This window comes from Danio rerio, chromosome 11 (genome assembly GCF_049306965.1).
Source record: "Danio rerio strain Tuebingen ecotype United States chromosome 11, GRCz12tu, whole genome shotgun sequence".
Taxonomy (NCBI): Eukaryota; Metazoa; Chordata; class Actinopteri; order Cypriniformes; family Danionidae; genus Danio; species Danio rerio.
Genome location: NC_133186.1, coordinates 14789782 through 14810412, shown reverse-complemented (window position 1 = coordinate 14810412; position 20631 = coordinate 14789782). Strand labels below are relative to the sequence as shown.

At 40.7% G+C, this 20631-nt stretch overlaps 1 protein-coding gene and 1 long non-coding RNA gene across 2 annotated transcripts; one reads left to right on the top strand and one right to left on the bottom strand.

Moving 5' to 3' along the window:
• Positions 1-1367: 1367 nt before the first annotated feature.
• Positions 1368-3317, top strand: si:ch211-262i1.2. Its single transcript, XR_221990.5, has 3 exons — positions 1368-1435; positions 1780-1869; positions 3096-3317. It is a non-coding gene; the product is annotated as a si:ch211-262i1.2 (long non-coding RNA).
• A 9259-nt stretch (positions 3318-12576) lies between these two features.
• si:ch211-262i1.4 lies at positions 12577-17819 on the bottom strand. Its single transcript, XM_021479991.1, has 4 exons — positions 17198-17819; positions 16931-17104; positions 12684-12840; positions 12577-12616 (listed from the first exon to the last, which is right to left on the bottom strand). Exons 1-4 carry the CDS (start codon positions 17817-17819, stop codon positions 12577-12579), a joined length of 993 nt encoding a protein of 330 aa, XP_021335666.1.
• Positions 17820-20631: the final 2812 nt, after the last annotated feature.

Here is a 20631-nt window from a genome sequence, read left to right as displayed (position 1 = left end):
CTAGTGGTAACGCTCGTCGTGATTAAAAACTCGTCAAAAATGCAGTAAATAATATTTCCTTAAAAAAATCATCGAAATAACAATCATGATTTGTCAAAATACAATACTATCTAAAATAATGGAATAGGTTGTCAATTTAAGGTTTACTGACTTCCCCCCCTGCCATAGGAGGCAGTGAATACTAGACGATTAGGTGACACCATGTGGCATTTATTGGGCATTACAGATCAAACATTAACTTGTTCAGGGGTCCGTTCTTCGTACCTCGCTTAAATGATCTAAGATGATTTCCCAGCAAACATGCCAGTGTGGGCCCACTGTGGGTAAGTGTGGGTTTACTGTGGGACAGTGTGGGCAGGACAATCCCACAGAAAAACACATGTGGGCCCCATATGGGGTAGCCCATGCAGGCCCCTAAAATATTTTCCCTTTTGGGACCCACATGGGTTTTTCTGTGGGCAAGCCCACAGTGGGCTTGCCCACAGAAAAACCCATGTGGGCCCCAATGGGTCAGCCCATGTGGGGCCCAATGGATTTTGCCCTTTGGGGCCCCAATGTTGGTTTTCTGTGGGCAATCCCACAGTGGGCTTGCCCACAGAAAAACACATGTGGGCCCCATATGGGTCAGCCTATTTGGGACCCAATGGATTTTACCCTTTGGGGCCCAATGTGGGTTTTCTGTGGGCAATCCCACAGTGGGCTTGCCCACAGAAAAACCCATGTGGGCGCCATATAGGTCAGCCCAAGCGGGGCCCAATGGATTTTCCCTTTGTGGCCCCAACTTGTATTTCGTGGGTAAATATAAGTAAAATTTTATATTTAGCTTATATATAAAAATTACAATAAATCATTTTCATTTTGGTCAAAATAGTGTGAAGGACAAAAACTGCCTTGCTGCTGAGAGAAAATCATCCAGAAATTATAGTTTTATATCTTGATCACATATGATCACAGTGTGGACCCTCTGTGGGTAAGTGTGGGTTTACTGTGGGAAAGTGTGGGCCGGACAATCCAACAGAAAAACACATGTGGCTCCCATGTGGGGTAGCCAATTGAGCCACCCAAAATATGTTTATGTTCATTGTACACTTTTTAAGACAACTTTGACACCAAAAGTGTTTAAAAAGTGTCCTTAAGTGTGAAAAAAAAAAATCATAACTGGAGCAATTATTTTCTTGGGGAAAGTGTGACACCCTGAATGTCACACGATTATATGTATGTTTTTCTTATAAGTATATATAATAAAATCTTCTTCTCTTTGTTAATTTTCTTCATGATTCATCTAAAGCTGTATTTATATGAAATATCATGAGTGGAGAGTGGGTGGGACCGGGATGGTTTGTTTACAGGGTTGCTATGGTAACGGTGAACCGCAAGAGTGTCATTACTAGAGCGCCTTGATTTTGAACAACAACGCAGCCGTCTCATCTTTTAGGTGGGTAAATCCTATCACAAAATCGATGAAATGTTAAGATAACATGTTACTCAAGTGTGTTTACAAGTTTAGTGAGGTAACGTGCAGTTAAAGAGTTAATTAGTAGCGAAGATTGTATCTGTTTGCTGGCATTGTATCAAAACGGCAGTTAGCGGCCGGTTGTGTTATATGATAACTGCAAAGTTAACTAAAGGGCTCCACCACGCTGGAATCCTCTGTAAATGTTATGTTTTTATATTCAAGTTGTTAAAACGATATTAATATCACTTTCGATTGTATAAATACACTTTTGGTTTAAGACGATGGTTACAAGTTACAGAGTTGTTTACGTTTGGATTACACAGAGCTGTCCCAGAGATGCTGACTAGCCTAGCAACTGCTAGAAGGGCTCTGACCAGATAAAAAGATCATGCTGATCTGCAAAGCATTTAAAGGTAGAGTATGTAATGTTTCTATATTATAACCCTCTGTAACAGGAGTTAAAAGGAAATCTGAAGGAAAATTACTAGTCATGTACAGTAAGAACAGTAGAAACAGTTAAGTAAGTAACATTTATTTGTCCACAAATTTTTAAAGACTGAAACACTTTTCATAATCCTGGAGTCTTTTTACAACCCCAGGGGCTTTGTAACAACTACAAATAATAATATAAGTTTTTAACTTTATTTATAATGTTGGTCAATTTGTCTAATTTTAAAGCCTGCCAAGCACATCTTTTTCATAATCATAATATTTTTGGTCTGAGTATTAACAATTTAGAAACAGAAACAACCCTTAAAAGAAAATCTATCCTCAGATTCAATAGATGTGATATACGTTATGTATTAACTACTAGTATAATTGTAAGTGTACTACTTGAAAATTACACAATGACATTTTTCATCTGTACGGCAAGTGGTTATAAATACTTGTAAATATTTAGTTTCTGTACTCTATTCTATGCTCAGAACTTGACTATTGCACTTAACCATTACAACTGCACACACAGTAATAGATACACGCGCGCGCACACACACACACACACACACACACACACACACACACACACACACACACACACACTGCTGTATACTGAATATACTCCATACTTTCTTAATTATAGTTTAAAATGAATATACTAATAGTATACTTGAGAATACATTTTTTTTTGTAAGAGTACATGGACCCTTTTCACAAAAAAGGTTATGATGTGTTGATGGTGATAAACATCTTAAATCTTTAGTTCTTTTTCATTTTAGATTTTTAAAAAAATATGTACACTTCTAAAGCTATACTTTGTATTATGTCATCTGTGCGTCAAACTACAAAAAAAAATAAAATAAAAAATATTGCTTGTGTCAGGTGTTTCTAATGCAGTGCCTATGGGCAGGACAGTAAATTTGACGTTGTTCTCTCCTCTGGTTGCCATTATCAGTCTCACACTATTATTATTATTTTATTTATTTTTTTATTTATTGTTTTTTTTCTGAAAGTATTGATAACACCATCATTTGGTTTTTCTTTGGTTATTGGAGCAAAATAAAATGCAAACATTTTGTTGTATTCTGCCATTAGTATGATGACTTCTGCTACTTAACAACCCAGAATTGTGAAAAGGGTCCATCGAACCTAAATAACACATTGATTTTAACATTTGAATTTCAATTGTTTTATTTCTCAGACACTGTCACAAAAATCAGCAAAGGAACAGCTTGCCAAGTAGAAGCAACAATAAAATCATGGTTAAGAAAGTCAAGAGACAGAGATGGTGGGCGCCAAGGAATGGCCAAAACTCAGAAAGGACTTACTTTTAATGAAATTTTTTGGAGTTAAAAATGGCTTTTTCTTTTCTGTGTTTATTCATGTTTGATTTTGTATTAAATATAATTCTGTTTCAATATCATACAGTTGTTAATTTTTTTGTTATTAAACTCTGTAAATAAATAATTACTAACATGACCCAGTTTAGTGTCAAGTAAAACTGTTCTGAAAATGCATTGTATAATGGTTTTCTGTATGTACAAAGTAGAACCAGACTCAGTGGCTCAGACAGGATCATTGCGAGCAGCCCACTGTGGGCCCAATGGTGTGGGTTGACTGTGGGACCCAGACTGTGGGGCAATTGTGGGGCCCATGTGGGCAGCACACTGTGGGCCCAGATACCGGCGTGAAATGTGGGACACGTGTGGGACCCACACTGTGGGGCAGGTGTGGGGCCCCTTTGGGACAGCCCAAAAGTGTGGGCTGACTGTGAGCTATCCCACACTAATCAGAGCGGGTTATCCCACAGTCAGCCCACACTTTTGGGCTGTCTCAAAGTGGGCCCACACATGCCCCACACTTCATGCCACTGTGGGCCCAAATACCGGGGTGAAATGTGGGGCACGTGTGGGCCCCCTTTGGGACAGCCCAAAAGTGTGGGCTGACTGTGGGATAACCCGCTCTGATTAGTGTGGGATAGCCCACAGTCAGCCCACACTTTTGGGCTGTCCCAAAGGGGCCCCACACCTGCCCCACAGTGTGGGTCCCACACGTGCCCCACATTTCACGCCGGTATCTGGGCCCACACTGTGCTGCCCACATGGGCCCCTTATGGGCCCCAAAGTAGCATGTTTGCTGGGTTGGCAGATGCTGGATCTTTTAATCTTGATAACTGACCTCTCTCTTATTTTATTCTTCAAACAAGTTCGCGAATCAGATTAGAATGTCTGGATGAACTGATCTGAGATCGCTGCGTCTGTTGCAATGACTGTAAAAATTGGCTGACGGCACAGCAGCGTAATGACATCATCTGATTAATATTCAATTATCCATGTGAGCAAATTACATCAAATTAGCAGTAAACCGTTTGTTAAATATGACATGCAATAACTTTCCACATTTATTGTGAACTGCAGGCTTTACACTTGTGTCAAGATTATTCATCATGTATTTCAATGCATATCAATGTAATTAGCTCTACATTTAGAAAAGATTTTCTTTATTATAGTAGCCGGTTTATTAATCACTTTATGGAATAACTGGATGTTTACAAAAGCATTTTGTTTTGTGAAAGGCGTCTGCAACTTTTGTAAAGCATCGAATCACTGGCATATTAACTGCCAAAACATGATTACGACTGCATTAATGTATTATTTATTGTTTTAAAAGTCACATTCTGCATTTCTATTATCATACACAATTTGTACTAAAGTGATCTAAAAAGTTCATATCAATAAGTTTTCTCTTTGCACCACCAGGTGGCAGTCTTTGTATTTTTATTTCGGGGGTGCAGATTGCATGTTTGATTAATAACTATAACTTTGTTTATTTTTTTAATAACTATAACTTTATATATATATATATATATATATAGTTAAAATATTACTATTACTATTTACTATTTTCCCAAGTGTATATAACTACTACTGTAAGAAAGTATCAGAATTCGGTACATACTTTCTCTATTATCTTTGCATGCACTGAGCCGATCTAATCCTGTTTATATGATTTGAACCTGCTTCCGATCAGGTTTGAGCTAGCAGAACTGTTGCTATGACAACAACTCTCGGATCAGCTTTGAAGAACGAAACAATCCTGGATCATGTCAATATCCAAATCCAGCTAACTGAGTAATCCACGTACGAAGAACGGACCCCAGATTTTTTTTGTTATTTAATTTGTGAATTGTTTACAAAATGTTTTATTATTATTATTATGCAAGAAAAAAATACAAAGACATAATATGAACAAAGAGACAAAATGGTTACATAAACCCCAGCAAATTATACACGTTTAAAAGATTTACACCAACAAAGTATTTTACATGCAGTATAATTAAGAATGTCACATATAAGTCAAGATCCTTTCTGAAAATAAAAAGTTTCTTTGGAAATGTACATTTATGAATGTAAAATTTAGCCAGAAAAAAACAATAAATTTATAATAATTTTATAATGAGATGGGTCTAGGTTCAGGCAGTAACCGAAGAATACAATATTTAGGGTTATACAGAAGTTTGGAAATAAGAATCTTTTAATAAAATCGGACAAGTCAACCCAAAACACTTTACAGTAAGTACGCTTTTAAAATAAACGATTTAGTGTTTCTTCGTATTGAAAATGAGTGTTTGGGGGAAATAATGTTATTAAATTTAGATAGTTTGGTATTTATTGGGTAGCAATTATTACTTATTTTGATTGAGACTTCAACAGCTTTATTTATTTTTTTATTTAATTTATTTTCAGTTGAAGCCAAAAGATCTATTATTAACTGTGTGAATATCTTTGTTTGACAGAGAACTGAAAAGATTTTGATCAACAAAAAGGTTTGTGTTGTTAAAAATAAATGAATTTAAGGAACCTTTAGGGCCAGATTTGACTACAGTTATAACACAATCAGAAATTGCACCAAAACAGCTGGAAGAGAAAACGTTCGAGGTTACTAAAGTAACCCTTCATTCCCCGAGGAGGGGAACGGAAGCACTATAAGTGGATTTGATGTTCTAAATCCACGTATGGGAGATTCGGTTCAGAAGCTACTCGTCTGAAAGAGTATTGAACGGGCCGATTAAGAATGAATTGGCAGCGCAAGCCTGCGCAGGTGTGCGGCATATGCAATCAACTGAGTATATAAGCACACCTGGCGCCAGCAGACGCTATCCTTTTTAAGCTGAAGAGACTTTTAACAGCTAAGGGACAGTCATTATGGCGACGGAGTATAGTGCTTCCGTTCCCCTCCTCGGGGAACGAAGGGTTACTTTAGTAACCTCGAACGTTCCCCTTCGGGGGAACTCCAGCACTATAAGTGGATTTGATGTTCTAAATCCACGTATGGGAGCCCATTGAAAGCGCCATAATGACTGCACCTTACCAACACCCACCATGAGAGAGCGGTCAGGCAAGCGTGACGCACCCAGATCATGAGAGGCGCGGTCCTCCAACCCTTATCCCACTTCAAAGAAGATTTAAAGAAAAATAGGTATATTTTTTTGGGAGTCGCTAGTGTCTAGATAATTCTAGGAATATACGACAGTACGTTGGGAAGTGTGCCATCCCAGTAGGGAGGACGCTGCGGAGACCATCCGCACCCAATAGGGGGAAACAAATGGAATTACATATGGACTAACCCTGAGAAGGGGGAGTGCGCATAAGAAGGTGGTTAGCAGATAGGGAAAGCACGGGTCCGCCCAGGGGGGGAACTTAACCGTGGCGGAAAAGCATATGGGGATCACCAGCGGGGATCGGCCATAGCAGGCACCTATACCCAAAAAACGCGGGCTGACCAGCGGGCAGACCTACAATGTAATGGGCCAGCAAGTGACTCCTCCGCTGAGTCAGTGCTGGGGGCCTTGGAGGAATCTGCAGGGCTCACCGAATGGGGAACTTTACTGACAGACAGGAGGGTGCACATCTCTCCGTGTTAGGGAAAAAAGGCACCGCAAGCGTGTACAACACCTACCGAGTTGTTTCCTCAATCACCAAAGGTACCTAACACCCTTGAGGAAACCGGCTCCACTCGCAGATTATAAAATCTTGCAAATGTGTTGGGTGTCGCCCAGCCCGCAGCTTTACAAATGTCTGTTAAAGAAGCGCCGCGCGCACACGCCCAAGAGGATGCGACGCTCCCAGTGGAGTGCGCACGCACTCCCGGGGGGCGCGGCTGACCTCTGCTCAAATAAGCACATGAAATGGCCTCCACAATCCAGTGGGATAAACGTTGTTTAGACACGGCACTTCCCTGCTGCCGTCCGCCATAACAGACAAAGAGCTGCTCAGAAGATCTAAAGTTCTGAGTACGGTCCACATGAATGCGCAGAGCACGAACTGGACAAAGTAAGGACAGGGCTGGGTCTGCCTCCTCCGGGGGCAGCGCTTGCAGGGTTACTACCTGATCTCTAAAGGGAGTGGTAGTAACTTTGGGCACATAACCCGGGCGGGGTCTCAGGATATCATGAGAAAATCCCGGCCCGAATTCCAGGCACGAGTCACTGACTGAAAATGCCTCCAGGTCCCCTACCCTCTTAATGGAGGCCAACGCAACCAGCAGAGCTGTCTTCAGGGACAGAAATCTTAAAGATACTGTATCAAGTGGCTCGAAGGGATCAAATCGCAGGCTCGTGAGAACGAGGGCGAGATCCCAAGAGGGCGTGAGACGGGGCCAGTTGGATTAATTCACCTAGCGCCTCTGAGGAACTGGATGATGAGGTTATGCTTTCCCATGGTGCCGCCAGCCACCGCGTCATGGTGAGCGGAGATGGCAGCAACGTAAACCTTGAGAGTGGAGGGAGACAGCCTACTGTCCAGCTTCTCTTGAAGGAAAGAGAGCACAACACTGATCTGGCAAGATCGGGGGTCTTCTCTGCGAGAGACACACCACTCAGTGAATAGACTCCACTTCAGGGCGTAGGCGCGCCTCGTAGAGGGGGCTCTAGCCTGAATGATGGTATCAACCACCGCGGGCGGCAGGTTACCTAAGTCTTCCTCGCGTCTATGGACCACACGTGGAGGTTCCAGAGATCGGGACGAGGGTGCCAGACGGTGCCTTGTCCCTGAGAAAGTAGGTCCTCTCTCAAAGGGATCTGCCAAGGGAGGGCCGTCGCGAGGAGGGAGAGCTCTGATATCCAGGTCCGGTTGGGCCAGAGGGGCGCAACTAACAGAACCTGTTCCTCGTCCTCCCTGACCTTGCACATTAACTGCGCGATCAGGCTGACTGGGGGAAACGCATACTTGCGTATGCCCCGAGGCCAGCTGTGGGCCAGTGCATCCGTGCCGAGAGAGCCCTCGGTCAGGGAGTAAAACAACTGGCAATGAGCGTTCTCGGGGGAAGCAACAGATCGATCTGGGCCTCCCCGAATCGCGCCCATATCAGCTGGACAGACTCGCGGTGGAGTCTCCATTCTCCAGAGTGAATCTGCTGCCGTGAGAGCACATCGGCTGCACGGTTGAGCATACCTGGGATGTAAATGGCGCGCAGCAACTTCAACCGCGGGTGACTCCAGAGGAGCAGACGGTGGGCGAGCTGAGACATGCGGCGAGAGCGCATACCCCCCATGAAGTTGATATACGCCGCCGCCGTACTGTCCGTCCTGACCAGCACGTGTTGCTGCTCCAGCACCGGAGAAAAACGGCGGAGAGCAAGAAACACTGCCAACAGCTCTAGGCGATTGATATGTCAATGCAGCTGGGCACCTACCCACAGGCCCGCAGCTGCATGTCCGCGACACACGGCTCCCCAGCCTGTGCTGGAAGCATCTGTCAAAACAACAACATGACTGGACGCCTGTCCCAGAGGCACACCGGCCTGCAGGAGCGAGGGGTCGTTCCAGGGGCTGAGGGTGCGGCGACACAGCGCAGTAACAGAGACTCGGTGTGTGCCCGCATGCCATGCGCGTCTCGGAACTCGATCTTGAAGCCAGTGCTGAAGTGGTCTCATATGGAGCAATCCGAGCGGCGTGACAGCCGCAGCGGAAGCCATATGCCCCAGGAGCCTCTGAAAATATTTCAGTGGGACCACTAACTTGCTGTCGAGCTCCCTCAGACAGTTCAGCAGCAGGCGAGCGCGCTCTCCGGAGAGGCGCGCTACCATGGTGACCGAGTCCAGCTCCATTCTGAGAAAAGAGATCCTCTGCACCGGGGCGAGTTTGCTCTTTTCCCAGTTGACCTGCAACCCCAATCGGCAAAGATGCCGGAGCCCCTCATCTCTGTGCGCAGTCAATTACTCCCGAGAGTGGGCTAAAACCAGCCAATCGTCGAAACAATTGAGTATGCGGATGCCCGCGAGCCGAAGGGGCGCTAGGGCACCCTCCGCGAGTTTGGTGAAGACCCGCGGAGACAGAGAGAGCCCGAAGGGGAGGACCTTGTACTGCCATGCTCGACCTTCGAACGCAAACCGCAGAACTGAAGGTGGCGTGGAAAAATGGAGACATGGCTGCAAACCAATCCTGAGGGCGGACGCATCAGAAGATGCGCTTCTGCGTAAGCATTCTAAACAACAGCTTGTAAAGGCAGCGATTCATAACGCGCAGATCTAGGATTGACCGTGACCCACCGCTCTTTTTGGGTACGATGAAGTACGGGCTGTAAAACCCGCTCTCCATCTCGGCTGGAGGTACTGGCTCGATTGCACCCTTCGCCAGGAGGGCAGCAATCTCCTCTCGCAAGACAGGGGCGGACAGGGGATTAACCCTGGTGAATACACGCCCGTGAACTTGGGAGGCCGTTCGAAACTGCAGTTCGTAGCCGAGTCTGATCACGCGTATGAGCCACCGCGAGGGGCTGGCCTGCGCTAACCAGGCAGGCAGAGCCCTCGCTAATGACGTCATCGCAGCAATCGTTGACGTACCCGTGGAGGGGCAGCGCGGAGCGGGTGTGCTAATCCGGGGAGCGCGAGGGTCCCACAGAAGAGCTGGAGGAGACCGTCCCCCCAGCGCCCGTGAGCCGCTGGCGGAGCATGCAGACCTTGCGAGCTGAGAGGCGGCGCGTCCCAGGCTGGCAGGGCCTGCAGTGCCCGTGAGCCACTGGCGGAGTGCACCGAACCTACGAGCTAGAGAGCTGAGCTCAAACTGGCAGATTTCGGGCTGTCACCTCCGGGGAAGTGGAAAAGTGCACTTTCATTTCATGGCAGTAAAAGGTGCCGTTGGAAATGGCGCCCCGCCCTCCAGCGGGGAAAGAGCAAGTTCCCTCCTCTCCAGATGACCTGTCCCAGGGACGCTTCGCGGTCCGTTGCCGGACTTAGCGGCGTTCTGGGCAGGGGGAGTTGCCTGCTTCCGAGGTGCTCGACGCGCTCGCTTCGCCAGAGGCGAGTGCAGGGGCGGTGCAGCTCTCGTAGGCGGGCGCCTTCGGCGAGGAGCAGGTATGTATGGCACGGCAGGTGGAGCGGGCTTACAGGGCCGCCGATTAGACATCACCCATCGGACTGCTCTCTCACTGCCTCGAATTCCTGGGTGAATTCGCAGACTGTGTCGCCGACCAGCTTGGGATATGGGCGAGCCAAGAAAGCGGACTTTGTCAACTTCGCGCATATCAACCAAGTTTTGTTAGAGGTGGGGCTCCTGGATCACTAGTGTGGACATCGTCCTCCCCAAAGCACACGCAGCGGACTTAGTAGTCCGAAGAGCTTTAGTCGGCTGCGGTGCGAAGCTCATAAGCCTGGGTTGGACCCACCCTCGTGCAGCTCGGCCAGCGCCTGCGCTTGGTAGCGCTGGTCGGTGGCTATCGCATGCAAGGCGGATGCAGCCTGGTCCGTAGCTTTGTAAGCTCTAGCTCCAAGGGAGCCGAAAACTCACAGGCTTTGGATGGGAGACTAGGCAGACCCCGCCAAGAAGAGGCGCTGCGCGGATTAACCGCCATCGCACACTCAACCTGAGGAATCGCCACATACCCCCTGGCCGCTCCACCACCAAGAATGGTGAGAGTGGAGGAACACGCAGCACGAGCAGAAAAAAGGTGCTCTTTAAGACCGCGTGAGCCTACTGTGCGTCGCCGGGAAGAAGGGAACGCCCCTCTAGTCGGTCCGCAGCCCGGGAAAGCATGGCTAACACGTCGAGCGGGGGCGAGCGGGTCCGGATCATCGTCGGACAATGAAAGCCCACCCTCCGATGCCGCGGAGGACATCTGATCTCCGGTGTCAGCGAGCGTGAGAGTAACCATCTGATTTAGACGGATCACTCCCAGCGCCCGAAGCTTGGATGGAGCGCTTGGAGGAGCGAGAGGTCCGCGAGCCCTTAGGCGGCGGATTATCTCTCGCTGAAGCCCTTAGATCTGCCCGAGCGCCCGCTGCAGAACAGGAGGCGACAGGGGTGGCTCGCTCTCTCACGAAAGTTAGCCGCGAGCTCAACTGCGCGACGGTCATGGCATCGCAGTGACAACATGAACCGCCCCCGAGCACCACATTAACATGCTGGACCCCCAAACATGTAATGCAGTGATCGTGCCCATCATCCGGAGCCAAGAAACCCCCGCAACCAGAAACAGACAGTCGGAGCGTCGTCCTGAAAAGGACGTGCTGCACGACTGTGTTGCTCTTTTAGGATGCTTTGCAACAATACGCACCGCTCTGGAGGACCGGACCCAAAGGGACGCCAGGCAAGGGAGAAACCCAGCTCGACCATCTGCCGCTGCGTGGACTCGCTCTGGACAGGGAGACTATCGTTCGCTCGAAGTGGCTGTAGACAGCAGGAGGAACCCTCATGAAGCTCGATCAGAAAAGTCTCTGAAGCCAAAAGGATAGCGTCTGCTGGCGCCAGGTGTGCTTATATACTCAGTTGCCGCACATATGCCGCACACCTGCGCAGGCTTGCGCTGCCAATTCATTCTTAATTGGCCCGTTCAATACTCTTTCAGACGAGTAGCTTCTGAACCGAATCTCCCATACGTGGATTTAGAACATCAAATCCACTTATAGTGCTGGAGTTCCCCCCGAAGGGGAACTGAAGCATACATTTTTCATATGAGAAAGGGGCATCTAAAAGCTTACTAACTAAAAGTATATGTTTATTAAACCAGTTCTAAAAAAAAAAAAAAAGATTTTTAAGAGATCTAATATTTTTATTGTTCCAAATAAAATAGGTATGTGGAGAAAAAATATATTTATATGTAAGGGACCATCATATTAAAGGCTGTTTATGAAAATAAGATTAATTTAAAGGTATTTTAGAGATGTCAAAATACAGTGCAACAAAAATGTAAACCTCCAACTGAGCTAAAAATATAATTAGAATAATTATAGAATAATGGATTCATGATCAGACAGCAGAGAAGGTATGTTTACGGAATGTTCTATTCTTCTCCTGTATTTATGTGACGTGTCAGTATCAGTGTATATTTTTACAATTTGGCTTAGGGTTTTTCCACTTTAATAATAAAAATATATTTTTGACAAGACAGACATTTGTTTTTGCTTATAAAACTTTTCTGTTCCACCAGAAACCCATTTGTTACAATTTTACATGTTATTGTTTTGTTTTTTGTTATCTAACAAAACATTGATTCTTGGGAACACTAACATTTTATTTCACACAAAGATTTTCTTAGTGAATACAAAGTTTTTAGGCAAGTTTTATTTATTTATCTATTTATTTATTTATTTATTTATTTATTTATTTATTTATTTATCCATCACCATGTCTTCTTGGGACTCCTTAGTATTGAATCTAAACTATTTTCATGTAAATGGCACTCCTCTCAGATGGCTCCATCTCTCAAGGTTCGGCCACTTAGATAACTGAAAAACAAAATAAGCTGTTATACATTATCTGAGAAGAATCATCAGATTCATCAGATTTACTTACATGATCGGGACAGCGCTGATATAACTAATAGCACAGGAGAGGATAAAGCAGAAGCCACTGAACCACCTGAGAGTTAGCGGGTAAATGGAAGTGAAACAGACGTTTGATAAAAGATCAGTCACAGCCAGAAGCAACTGGAGCAGCCCAAAGACTCGGCCTGCCAAGAGACAAAGTATTTATTGTATCAGTTATTTAACATTATAACAATAAGACCTCACTAGTATGTGTGTGTGTGTGTGTGTGTGTATATATATATATATATATATATATATATATATATATATATATATATATATATATATATATATATATTTATTTATTTATTTGTGTGTGTGTGTATGTTTTCTTTGCAGTTTACCATATTGTTGCGGATGCAGGTTCTTGGAGAGCATAGCTCGCAGTGTTGGCATGGGTACACAGGCAAACATCATGATCCCTCTGGCTGTCTCACAATTACAAATAAATCTTTATTTATTTATTTATTTATTAATTTTTGCAAATTAGTACGACAGAGATATATTACATTTATTTTCCTTATTTGATGACTCGGAAAACTTGTTAACTTACAAACAATTCATAAAAATTCACCAGATTCCTATCCCATATAAGAAATTTAACATTGTTGTAAATGCTATCACAAAAAAATTATTCATTTAACAAAACATTATATTTAATATATAAATAAAAGAACCATAAAACCCTTCTTATTATAATACGTTTTTAGAATATATGATAAGAAATGCAACAACAAACTTATTCTTCGAGTTCTGCAACAAAAAAATCTAACTGCTCTAAGAGGAAAATCATGTTGGTCAGAGTTAATGGTGCATTAAGATAGTAAATGATCTAAATGTATTTTTTTATATTCTGGGTAAGGCATAAAACTAAAAAATGTTCATCCAATTAAAATAGCGTCAGCCTAACAACTCCCATAATTCTGATAAGAAGCTCAAACTGTCTGTCAGCAAATGCAGATTTGAGCTACTGCGCAACTGTTTGTACATGAGAGAGTGAGCGTGAGAGCGAGCGGTAAAAAAATGGCAAATCAAAACTTAAAATTACTTAAAACTTAAAATCCTGAATCAATATCGAATTTACTTTTGCACGCTGGAGGAAGGACGACATGGCTGAAGTATTTCTCTTAGACAGGTAATGTTATGATTTTAAAGTATTTTAGTCCCTCAAAGCTGATGTAGATTGAGTTCTTTTGAGTGGGTTATATGCACAAAAGTGTTGTTCAGCCACTGAAATCTATCGCTTCCGGCGATGGATTGATGTGACTATTTTCAGTTTCATAAGGGACCTTTTACAGCATCGATAATGTAGATTTTTATTTAGTTTAAAAACAAAACAAGTAAATAACGCTATTCCACCTAGCCTGCTTTACTGAGCTGAAGTATGTGTAATATTTACATTGGTTTTAACAGATTTTTTAACAATGACGACCTGTGATACGCTCCCTATATAGTTTACCGCTACTCTAAATATTCGGTCAGAAATAGCATGTAAGTATGACTAAGTAATGAGTGTAATTCCTGATCGCCATCGGCCAAGATTTAGCTTTAGCTCAACACAAGACAGAGTTGTGTTGTCATCTTTTGTCGTGTTAAGGAGGCATAGCTGTGGATGGCAGGGGAGGGACTTTCAGAGATTTATATTAACAGGCAGATCACCTGCACTTTTAATACAAAATATTGATTGGAAAAGGACATGGCTTCTTCTATATAAATATGTAATCCCAAACAAAGCAAAGAAAATTCACTTGAAAATTCTACACAAATTATACCAAGTCAATGCATTTATCTCAAAATTTACTGATACTGCAAATACTTTATTCTGTCAGGAAAGTGAGGAAACGTCGACACGTTTTCTACGTGTAAAATCTCACAAACGTTTTGGCTAGATTTACATAATTGTAATTTTTCAAAATAAATCTCAATCAATGAAAAAAACTCTTCAACTTGAAAGATATTATTATTCTAATAGTAAAAATAAAAATGAAGAATATATATATATATATATATATATATATATATATATATATATATATATATATATATATATATATATATATATATATATATATATATATATATACACACACTTTTTCATAATATATGCACAATTCTTCATCCACAAACAACAAATTCTTAAATCCTCTCCCTCATTTGCTCATTTATTAATTAAAATTGATTCCTTACTTAAAGCTATGTTTATCTAACAAAAAAAAATTCTGCAAGTTAATTTAGAAACATGCTTCCTGTAAATTAATATTGAATGCTTTCTGTGTTTTTAAATTCATTTTATACTTCCCCTTCCTTTATCTTCTTCTCTTTTCTTTTTTATTTCTTTTTCTTATTTGTTACTTATTTTCCTATCACTTTGTAATTGTATGTACAGTTCTTGTATTCCAGTCTCTCGCAGATTACTTCCTGTTTTATATTGTGCAGTTCTTCTTTTCTAAATAAAAGTTTTCAAAAAAAAAAAAAAAAACTTAAAGCATGTTGTCTTGATGGATGTATATCAATGTGTCTTTATCTTTGCACACAATTTTTGGTTCTTCAGACACTTTTAAAAATAAAGGTCCTTTTTTGACATTAATGCCGTTGTTTCTTTAAGTTTTTTTTAATCTCTCAGATTTCTTCCCTTCCATTACTGTTACCTGTTGCAATTTGAGTTCCTTGCCGCTTAAAGTCAAATAACTTTCAGATTTGTATTAATCCAAATGTTTTGTTTTTTCAAAACACTTGAGTAGGTTTACTTTACTTGAGTTAAAGATTCATATGAGCCATATGAACCCTTTACTTGTTTCAAACCTTTATGAGTTTCTTTCTTTTGCTAAATACAAAAAAAGATGAGTAAATAGTGAATCAATTTTCATTTATGGGTGAACTGTTGTTTTAAGTGTACTACTTGTATAAAAACCTGTGAACATTTCAGAAGAAAACTGCTTCTTACAATTTTATTTAAACCTAAAAAGAACTTGTTATTACTTAATATTTTTTAAAATATACAATAAATAATAATAATTATTTAATAATATATCTGTTTACAGGTGCAACCAACAGTTAATATTTGATTAACAGAATTACCAGGAGTGATGCAATATAATTTTATTTTGAGTAACAATTAAAGATGTCATAAAAATCAATCGCAGATGAAAACATATTAATATTTGCACAGATAAAAAAACAAACAAACTTAAAAGCCCCAAAATAACCATTAAAAAATGGATCTGTGCACACAGGATAAATAGATGTTTATGTTTGTATGTTTTAATTCTTTGTTATCTCTACCCTCATTAATTCAACAAACATTTTTGTATTCTGTCTTAAATATATTTCTGGCCACTGCATCAAATCTGGCTCTTTGAAAGGATACTCTTTAAAAGATTGTTTTTACTTTATATAATGCAAAGTGAATCCAGCAGTAATGGTGAAATAAAGTCAGATATTTAAAGCCTCATCTTCAGATGTCTTATATGCATCAGCATTGTATATGTAGAGGTAGATTTTTTCTTCTGAAGAAAGTTATACACATTTTATTCAAGATGTAGAATTTGAAGTATATTTTATCTTCCATTGTGCTGTATTTTAATTGTTATATTTTCCCATTTAACAATTTTTTGATGGATGGTACACATTTTTATACTATCTATTACACTATGCATTAAAAGTTAATTGAAAAGTCCTCATGTGTCATATAGACCATTTTGAGGGATGTAAACAATAAAATGGTCCTAACGTCTTTCCTGTATTACATTTTTAATTTACATAGCTTCCAAGAATCCAAAAAGGTCCACATATTGCTAGATAATGTTATGACAGCTGTTTTAATGTTAAGATATGATTCAATTACATCTTGTTACAGTTACGAAATAGTTTGACAGCAAGTAGGAAATGTTCATGGGCCAATGATATTGCCACATTGAAATAGTCTATATCCAAATTTTTAAGACAATGATAACTTAAATAGTACACAAACCTTATATTTAGCTTTTTTTTTCTTATTTATTTAAACTTAAGTTAAGTTCTTCAGGAGTTTACCAAGGTTTCAAACACCTCTGTTGAAACCCCCTGTTCTAGGACACTTATCCATGTATTGCAAGCTGTGATGTTCCAATGTATATCACCCAGAACACATAAAAAAGACTTTTAATTATCTTAAGATCAACTCACCCAGGAAATAGATCCAGCTTTCCATTGCGAATGCCATGATTGCCATCCCAGTGCAGTTGGACACAATACCAAGAAGTGTAAGGGCTGTGTCCCCCATCACATTGAACAAACTTAGGACTGCTAAAAAACTACTGAGGTACATGGCGCTGGTGGCGGCCCTGCCATATCCTGCCCACACTGAGTCCCAGCTCAGAGGAGGCTTCAGCACAAACAGCTGGAGCACATTTTCTGCTCCGACCATTCCTAGCATGAACAACATCATGGATGTCATTAGCAACCCTAAAGAAACTCGATCCATTGTCTTCCCACTTTCAGATTCTGGCAGAAGCGGCTCACCCTCAGAATAAGGCAAAGACAATCTTGAATCAGAGAGGGCGAACACAGAGTACAATAGTGCAACAGCGGTGATCAAAATGGCTGTCAGGAGGAGAACTGATGGTCCTACTTGGTACAGATATCCAGAAAGCAGACCTCCCACAACCCCTGCGATCCCAAAACAGAAGTCCACGATGTTGAGTTTAAGAGTGCGTTTTCTCTGCTCTGAGCTCAGAGATGCCAAAGCAGCCACCCCGGCCCAGAACATTGGCCCACCTCCGCTCAATCCATGCAACAAAGATCCCAAGTAAAGAAACTCTAGGGGAACCTCACAGTACATGAAGATGACAAGCGTAAACATGCCCAAAACAGAACCCATTTGAGATGACACCAAGAAGACTTTAGGTCCATGATGGTCTGCCATACGACTCAGTGGAATGATGGACAACATTGCCATCACAGAGGACAACACGCTCTGAATTAGAAGAAAGCGTGAGGACATTGCCTGTGCTTGATTGCTATCTCCTGCTGTTGCCTTCATCGAACGGTTGTACACGGTCTGTGTGAGGGCCATCTCAAAGAAAGATGTCCCCAATTTATTGATGACAACCACTGGCTCCACTAAACTCAGAATGGGCCCCATTTGATCGACAGGATGGAATCTTAAGATGTCTGAATCTTTAAGACAAAAGAAGTAGGTGTATAAATGCTATGTATAAATATAGGCTACAGTTGAAGTCAGAATTGTTAGCCCCCCTGAATTGTTAACCCCCTTTTTATTTTTGCCCAATTTCTGTTTAACAAAGAGAAGATTTTTATCAACACATTTCTAAACATAATAGTTTTATTAACTCATTTCTAATTACTGATTTATTTTGTATTTACCACGATGACAGTAGTTAATATTTTACTAGATATTTTTCAAGACACCTCTATACAGCTTAAAGTGACATTTAAAGGCTTGACTCAGTTAATTGGGTTAACTAGGCAGGTTAGGGCAATTAGGCTAGTTATTATAAAAAGATGGTTTGTTCTGTAGACTATCAAAAAATTATACAGGTTAAAGGGGCATATATATATATATTTTTTTTTTTTTATTAAAAACTGCTGTTATTTTAGCCTAAATAAAACAAATAAGACATTCTCTAAAAGAAAAAATACTATCAGACATACTGTGAAAATTGCCTTGCTCTGTTAAACAACATTTGGAAAATATTTGAAAAAGAAATTTGAACTTTTTTCAGATATTTCTTAATAGAGCAAGGACATTTTCACAATATTTCATATAATAAAATATATTTACACAATATTTTTTTCTAAAGCAAAAGTCTTTTAGCTTGGATGGAATAAAATCTGTAAATTTTTACATAAATTATTTACATTTAATTGATGCCTTTTATATATAAGATCAATATTATTAGCCCACTTATTTAAATTTTTTAGTTAGCTACAGATAATACCACTATGGTACGATGACTATCCTTTAAATGGGATTTATGCACACAGACTTTTAATTTTAGTCAGCCAGCACCAGGGCTTCCGGTTAATTGTCATCCCATACAAAATCGCCTTGTTAAGACCTGATTTCTTTAAAAAACAGCAATCTTCACTGCCTGGCTGAGATACGATGTAAAGTGGGTATCAGACCAAACAAGAAGCACTGCATTAAGTTGTATTTTTCCGCGCCATGTCTTTAAAATATGCTAATTAATTTTACCCCAGTATTTTCAAATGAGTTTCTGCACTTCCCTGCTGCTAATGATGGTGTGTGTGTTTAAACACTCTTTCAACTCTTTTTATGGTTTAACTACCAAATGGATGCTTAAGTCTATTTATCTGATTATATTTGAATTAAATTCCAACATCAATGCTGTAAAAGGAATGTTATGAAATTGAAAATAGTCACATAAAGCTTTTACCGGAAGCTCATTATTGGCTCAAAAACTCTAGCTCTGCATATATAGCTCATTGCATGTTAGACTGAATGGTAGCTTCTGAAATAACCAGTAAAATATTTAAAAATGTCATCATGATAAAGACAAAAAAATATATTTATTTGAAATGAATTATTAAAACTATTCTTTAAAAAAAAATCTGTTAAAAAGATACACCTTTCTGACAGCACTCTTTGTTACAAAAAAAAAATGTAACAAAAAGGAATAATTTTACCTTCAGTAGCATATGACTGTTTTAAGAGAGTCAGGTTGACCACTAAAAGCCAAAGTATTTTACATATGGTCTAGAGATTATCCTGTATATCAGTTTTCAGAGCAACATGATAAATTGTACACACACACACACACACACAATAAAACGTTTCATGCGTTCATATAGATCTCAGTGTTGATTCATGCAGGGAAAGAAATTGGCATACATACTCACAGGAGTGTATCCACTAGGAATGGATTTTAACTAATTTGAAAGTGCAAAAGATAATGCAGGTTAGAAGCTGTGTGACTGAAATGAAAGTGATTTTTAAAGGAAACTTGTTGCTGCTTGTAAAATCCATGAGATTGCACTTATTTTACCGGAGAACATAAAGTGTCACCAACACATAAGGGTTCAATCTTAGAATTTTTATTTATTTATTTATTTATTTATTTATTTATTTATTTATTTATTTATTTATTTACCATTTATGGCTTTATTCAATAATGACCAAACATTTAGGCTAGTTGAAATGCATGCATTTATATTGTTATGTTAATGATGTTTATTCACTAGGGGGCGCAGTAGTCCAATTGTCATGCATGTACCGCATTCAAAGGATAATCAAAAAAATAGTTTTTGAACAGTAATTATTTAGCTTGATAAAATAATCTTTCGGAAATTGCAGTTATATTCAGAGAGGTATTAGAACCTGAAACCATGCATGTGAGGAAAGACAGCAGGTAGGCTATGCTGAGAGCGGGATGCTTGTCAATATTAGCAAACAAGACACTCAGATTTATTGCACATACTCTAAGCTGATTTAAAGGTTTTTTTTTTTTGTTGTTTTTTTTTTCGAGAATTACTAATTTTAAATTACTTGCTTATTTAAATTAATAGCATATTTGTCCCAACATATTAACAAGGTTCAGCTTTTAAAACATGAAACAAAGTCAGAATCACTATCACAACAAATAGGCTACAGTGGTGCAGTTTAAATACTTGAGACTGAGACTGAACACAAGACTGATTCCTGAAAGCATGAGACTGATTCTGAAAGACCACAGTGACAGACAAGTCTTTGTATTGATCCTGTGGGCCAGCCTGAACACCTGCGGTTTCTCCATGATGGACGTCTAGTGTTCTCCAGCCTCCGGTGCCTAGACTGTAGCTCTGCACAGGAAGTTTGGTCAGAGGAGAAATGATTGTGCCCAACTGAGCCTGGTTTCACTTGAGGTTTATATTTTCTTTAAATTCATCAATTGGTGAAGTTTTGTTTCTTGCCACTGGCTTGCTTGGATTTGGAC